Below are 7,500 nucleotides of genomic sequence, written 5' to 3' on the forward strand. Positions count from 1 at the left end.
GTATGTACATATGTATGTAAGTACGTATGTATGTACGTACATGTATGTATGTATGTATGTATGTATGTACGCACATATGTATGTATGTATGTATGTATGAATGTATGCATGTGTGTATGTACATACGTATGTATATATGTATGTATGTATTCATGAATGCTTAAGCATTTACTGTTGAAGTATGGACAGATAAAATTGTTATTTCTACTTTTAAGTTGCGTTTAGGTGTGGCTCGGAACAGATTACCTCTATTCATATGTATTTCAATCACTCATGTAACGAACAATTTGGTTAACGAATAGGGTTCTGGACACAGATTACGCTCACATAATGAGACCCCAATTCGTGCGTACGTATATACATATATAATGAGACTGTAACTGTCTATGCTTTATGTGCATATGCTTGTATCTACAAGTATAGATGCATAATGCAAAATGTTACTGTGAGATGTATATTACATGCTTGGTTTTTTTTTCCCCTTTTCTTTTATTCTTGTATTCCATGATTTAAGGATGCATGCATGGGTGTGTGTGTGTGTGTTTGAAGGGGGGGGGGGAGATATGAATAAGGAAAGGTGGATGTGTGTACGCATAGGTCATGGACGAATGTGTTCCGGTAACTTACCTACGTGCATATAAATAACCATGTATATAAGAATAATCAATGAGCAGGTATGAGTGCACATTATATACATGCATGCATATATTTATACTTATATATATATGTGTATATATGTGTGTGTGTATATATATATATATATATATATATATATATGTGTGTGTGTGTGTGTGTGTGTGTGTGTGTGTGATATTTGTACGTAGATAAATTTATATGCATATACAGATAAAGATATTCACATGCACATGCATATATATATATACACATGTATTCAAATATGTGTATATATGTGTGTGTGTGTGTGTGTGTGTGTGGTATATATGTATATATATATGCATAAGTATATATATATATATATAATATATATATATATTATATAATATATATATATATATAGTAGAAATATGTTACAAAAGAAAATATAAAATACACGTGGAAATGTAAGGGTTAAAATATGAAAAATCAACGAAAATGCACATTGCAAACAAAAAAAGGCTTTTTATGACAGGTATATATATATATATATGTGTGTGTGTGTATATATATGTATATGTATACAGACACATACACACACAAAAGGAGTATGGGAGGAAAGGTATCCACAACCCATCTAAGAGAAGGAGAACTCCAAATAAGGAGTGACTCAGACCATGGCAACCTGTCTAACTCTATGCCAGCATGAAGAGCAGAAACAGAATTATGATGATGATGGTGATGTGTGTGTGGATGTGTGTGAGTGTATACGTGTATACACAGAGTTTTGTATACTGATAACTTCACAGTTGAGGAGATATAATATCTATCTCTCTCTCTCTTTATATATGTATATGTATATATATACATATATATATATAGTATATATATATATATATTGATAGAAATAGTAGATCAAAAAGAAGGAAAGAGACCTTGATATTATGTATGTATGTATGTAATATATTATATATAATATAATATATATAGAGAGAGAGACGAGAGAGAAGAGAGAGTTTATGAAAAAAAACAAAAGACGAAGACCGGTGGTGTACAAAACAAACCGATGATTAGTATAACGCTCAGGAATAGAAAAAGTCTTTTACGTTTCGAGCCTACGCTCTTCTACAGAAAGGGACACAGAAAAAACAAGGAGAGAAAAAAGAGGAGAAAAAAGGAAAGACAAAAATGTGTGTAGTGGATATATATACATATATATATATATATATATCTGTAAATATAATATGTGAAAAATATTCGGTAGCCAAGATAAAACTGAGTTTTGGATGTCGGGGCAGAAACCCACACAGGCATCTCTTCAGTTATCAGGTCATCAAAAAAGTTCTATGAAAATTACTGTTAAAACAAAGGTAAATTATTGTGTGATTGACCGTTGTTAAGACAAAAGAGCTATTTGAATGACCGCTAAGTGAGGGGTGGGAGTAAAGGTAAGGGAGTAAAAATGTTCATAGTATTCGCGTAAGCGCGCATGTCCATACATACACATGCGCACCTGCACACCCACGTACATGCACCTATACATATATACTCATCCACCCTCACTTGAATCACACACATGCTCACCCACACTCCTCCCCATTTCCCATCTTCCCCTCCAGTTCTATTTTATTCAATTTACAAAGACTTTACTCTCAATATTATCTAATTGCCCTCCCACCTATTTTTAACGATATCATTAGTACAATTCTAATTAAGTTTACTATAATTCCCAAGTTGTGTGTGTCTGACAAGTGATACACTCTGAGGCTAAGTATTGAAACTGATGCAATTAACAGAGTCAGAGAAATATTTGAATTACCAAAAACATAGAGAAACTCTTAAATTCAAACATGTGTTACCCTGGTGACAGTTATTATAAAGGAGGTAATTAATTCTTGTCCTTCGTGACGGGGTGAAAAGTTTGAATTTGAAATCATTTAATAACAAAGAAGTTGCACACCTTCTTTTACTTGTTGCAGCCATACTGGAGCACCGCCTTAAAAGGTTTTAGTCACAGAAATCAACCCCAGGAATTATTTTTGTAAGCTTAGTACTTATTCTAGCATTCTTTTTGCTGAACGGCTAGGTTACAGGGACCTAAACACACCAGCATCAGTTGTTAAGTGATGGTGGGGGGACAAACACAAACACACACACAAATATACAAATATATATACATATATATGTGTGTGTGTGTGTGTGTGTGTGTGTGTGTATGACAGGCTTCTTTCAGTTTCCATCTACCAAATCCACTCACAAGGCTTTGGTTGGCCCAAGGTTATAGTGGAAGACACAAGCCAAGATGCCACAGTGGGACTGAAACCCAGAACCATGTGGTTGAGAAGCAAGTTTCTTACCACACAGCCAGGCCTGTGCCTATATACATATTTAATTTTCTTTTTCTACCGATTCCAAAGATCTTAACTATTCATTAGTTTCAACCATATGTGCATGAAATGGTGATCCCATATCAAGATAAACAGCACATGACCTTGCAGATGAGGCCCAGTTAAAATTTTTTTTAAGGTCAAGTAGCCCATCCTCCTGAAAAGGTCCTTGAATAAGCGTTGTTTAAGGATGTCGAACGAAACATCCATGTTTCCAGAGGCGAATTATTCAAACCCCAAAGAATCCCTCTCAACACATGGCTATGATGCTCCCCCACTACTTCTGCTTGCAATCAGCGACACACATACTGTCAGCCACTAAGGAACATAGTCAACTGGTTAAGGTCAAACAACTGACAAGCAAATCTGTGGTACTGAGCAGAATATTTGCTGTAGCCCATCTTTTTATAGCAAGACAAAGCATGTACATGATAACACTTCCAATCAGAAGCCATGAGACCCATGAGTTCAAAATTTGAAATTATTATTATTTTATTATTATTATTATTAAAATGGTAAAATGATTAGCGGCATTTCGTTCGGCTTTACACTTTGAATACAAATCAAATCCTATTTCATAGACTCAACCATGTTCTAAAAAAAGTCGAAAGGTAAGCTACTATAAATTAGCACAAACTTTCCGGACAACCCAATATTTTGAGGATCTTTCAGCTGATAAAAAACACATGGAAAAGCTGGAGATTTTACATAACATTCAGCAAGGGTGTGGGTGTAGGGGGGAGGGGCTTATGAGTAGGGGGCAGGTGTGTGAGGTTGGGGTAGAGTGGGGGAAGTAGGGATTATTTTTTAATGTATTTGAATTTTAGTTGGATTTATTTGAATTTTCTATTTAGCATGAAGAATTTGATGTTATTTGGTTGTGAATGGATGTATATACACACACGTGTGTGTGTGTGTGTGTGTGCTGTGTGAGTGCATGTGTTGTGTGTGTATGTGTGTGCATATGTGAATATATGTGGTGTTGTGTGTATGTGTGTGCATGCATACTGGAGTGAACACTTATATGTGTGTGTGTGTGTGTGTACATGAATGCATAGGTATGTGTGAGTGTGTGTGTGTGGGTATATTTGTGCATGTGTATATATGTGTGTGTATTTGAGTGTGTGTGGGTGTCTTTGTTTATTGATGAGGCAGGTGTGTGGTGAATTAAAAGTAATTTCTAAATAATTTACTAAGAAATCAAATTTTAAATAATTTCCAATGGGCATGGTCAGGGTGTGTGTGTATGTATTTGTGTGTGTGCATTGGGGATGCCTATGCGTATATGGGTGCTTATAAGTGTGTGTGTGTGTGCATATATGCGTGTGCATGCAAGTATGCTCAAGGAATGGTAAATTAGAGAAAATAGAATTTTAATTTTAACAGATAACAGGAATAATGCAAAACCAAAATGGAAATATATCTGGCAGCAAAGTGAAACAGAGACAGCTGGCAACAGAATCTCAGGTCAAGATCTGTGGTACTTGAATGTATGTTGATGAAAGAGGGTGTATATAAAAGGAAAAGAGTGTGTGTGTGTGTGTATGAGACAGTGGGTCTTTTATGGAATGGTGCTTCATAGAAACGAATTTCACTCTTATAGTCTTGCACTGCAAATAACCACAGCTGCTTCCGAGTCTTGAACTGCGTATAACCCTAGGTTGAGTAATGATGGTGTCTGGAGGAAAAGAATCAAGAACTAAGCACTCTCCTGTGTCAGAAACAAAGTTTAGCCTTGCTTTGTCAGGTATTTCTTGTCAAGAATCTTCCTGTTTTTATCTTGTCAGTTAAATTTTCTTTTCTGTTTTTTTTATCGGATGAATTTCTTTGGATATTTCTGCCTTTCACTTTCCAGCAAAATGACAGTCGGTTCCTCAAGCATTGAGTTTTGAATTGGGTGATAATCTTTTATTCTTTTTTTATTTTTTTACTTGTTTCAGTCACTTGTTGACTGCAGCCATGCTGGAGCACTACCCTGAATTATTTAGTCAAATGAATCAACCACAGCACTTATTTCTTAAGCTTAGTAGTTATTCTATCAGTCTCTTCTGCCGAGCTGCTACGTTACGGGGACGCAAACAGACACACAAAGACACACACACACCCATATATATATATATATATATATATATATTTATCGTTAGCCACTACACACATTTTTTTTCTCTCCTTGTTTTTTTCTGTGTCTCTTTCTGTAGAAGAGCGTAGGCTCGAAACGTAAAAGACTTTTTCTATTCCTGAGCGTTAGACTAATACATCTGTTTGTTTTGTCCACCACCTGTCTTCGTCTTTTGTTTTTTTCATAAACTCTCCCTATACATATATATATATATATATATATATATATATAATGTTCGTCCTTCGGGTTCGAAGATGACCATTGACATCATTTGGTGGAATAGCTGGTATGAGACCGGAGGTGGCTGGTGAGGCCTATCCGGGCAAGAAAGCCCCTCCCACATATATATATATATATATATATATATATCAGGCATGTACCATGAGTAATTACAGTGGGTAGGCACTTGGTGAAGTTTATCAAGTAAAGCATACAAAAAAAAAAGCAGAACATAGGCACATGACTAAGTTATAGGTAGATTTCCTTCTGTCTTTACAGCGCGTAAAGAAAACCGTTGTTGTAGGAATGCACGCAGCATGTGTGCTACGGCAGTTCTATGCATAGCTTCAATATTGAGACTGAAAGGCAGGGGCAAATTATGCCTACCAAATCTACAAAAATATAAAATATTTTGATATTTCATGCAGAGTAATCAGAGTAACCTTCACAATTTTATTGAATTAGGTGCATATTCTGCCATCGTGTTTACAAGTGATGGTGCACGTGATTTGAGTGCAGGTGAAAGTGATTCAGAAAACGATTGTAATATTTTTTATTATAAATGATCTTGACAGTCGTTTTACTTTACATAAAATATTCTTTACATTCTGCCGTTGTTTTATTACCATTTATGAATATCATAAACTAGTGCATGCATATACAGCTGCGTGCGTGCGTGCGCACATACACGCGAGTACTGTCCAAATCTCCGACCAATCACATACTGCTAGCTGGCATTCAATTGGCGTATCAAGTTTCGGGCATTTTGATAGAAAATTCAGAAAAAAGTCACTTCTGTTGATTTTTTCAATGGCTTTGCGGGGTGACTGGGGAAATGTAAAGATGTGCACGACCATCCTTGGACGGTTTTGAATGACCATAGAATGTGCGAGCCCTCTAACTGAAAAAATTGTGGATTTGTATAAAGGATATACACACACACACACACAAAGATATTTTGCCGTTTATATATATAGAGATGATTTTGACATTCTTTTTACTTTACATAAAATATTCTTTACATTCTGCCGCTGTTTTATTGCCATTTATGAATATCATAAATTTTATAGGTAAAATATTTTTCTGGGAACGAATTACAATTTATAACATTACTACTATGGGAAATTATTGCTCTGCTTTACGAGTTATTACTTCATGAGTGGTCTCCAGGAACAAATTAAATCATATATCAAGGCGCTACCATATTACATCTGACAGAATAATCTGAATGCTAAAGGGTTAAAATTGCTGGCCTTGTACAAAAATTTGAAAACATTATTTATTCATTAATCTTTAATGAAAGAAAAGGAACCTAGACTTGCAGAAAATAATTAGAAGGATTATTCTTATTCTTTTATACCTTTACTTGTTTTAGTCATTAGACTGTGGCCATACTGGGGCACCGCCTTGTAGGATTTTAGTAGAATGGACAGGACATTTCATAAACAGAACAAGAAAGCATCTTTCTATTTCTGTCTACCAAATCCACTGACAGGGCTTTGGTCGCTCAAGACTGTAGTAGAAAACACTTGCCCAAGGTGCCAAGCAATGGGACTGAACTTGGAACTGTGTGGCTGGGAAGCAAACTTCTCACCACAGAGCCACAACAATTCCTTGTATGTATATATATATATATATATAAAAGAGGCTTCTTTCAGTTTCCATCTACCAAATCCACAGCCCAAGACACTTGCCCAAGGTTCCATGCAGTGGGATTGAACCCAGAACCATAGCGTTGAGGAGCAGACTTCTTACCACACAGCCATGCCTTTTTACATTATAAGAACTTTGATATTTCAAGACAATTGAAGTAAGTTATTTTTTTAGTGGAAGTTAAAAAGATAAAGCTATAATTAATAACATGTAGAAAATGGATTTAAAAAAGTTTTTTTTAAAAACTTAGAATAGTCTTTGAGTTTTACCATCCAAAGAGTTTTTTAACCCAATATTCTCTATATTATTTATAGTTTTATCTACTTTGAGTTCACCCGCAGAACATAATTTGGAGCAGTATTTCAGTGTCACCTGTACATACCGAATATCTAAAAGACATCAGGATTTATTGATTCTGAGGAGGAGTGGGGTTATTACATGGCCAATCACTGCATCGATGCTTTCGTTAGTGAACTGGAAGGATTAAAAAACAAGCAAAAAAAAATAAATATTGATTTATCTTTCTTT

General features: G+C 35.2%; 1 protein-coding gene across 1 annotated transcript in view; it reads right to left on the reverse strand.

Moving 5' to 3' along the window:
- The window catches only part of LOC115224043 (integrator complex subunit 13), a 417,069-nt gene that overhangs the window by 56,366 nt on the left and 353,203 nt on the right, over positions 1-7,500 (reverse strand). Inside the window, exons 16-17 of the mRNA XM_036513075.1 lie at positions 4,922-4,927; positions 3,619-3,653 (exon numbers count right to left, since the gene is read on the reverse strand). Coding sequence (XP_036368968.1) covers positions 3,619-3,653; positions 4,922-4,927 — 41 coding nt within the window. The remainder of the gene's footprint in view (positions 1-3,618; positions 3,654-4,921; positions 4,928-7,500) is intronic.

This window comes from Octopus sinensis, linkage group LG24 (genome assembly GCF_006345805.1).
Source record: "Octopus sinensis linkage group LG24, ASM634580v1, whole genome shotgun sequence".
Taxonomy (NCBI): domain Eukaryota; kingdom Metazoa; phylum Mollusca; class Cephalopoda; order Octopoda; family Octopodidae; genus Octopus; species Octopus sinensis.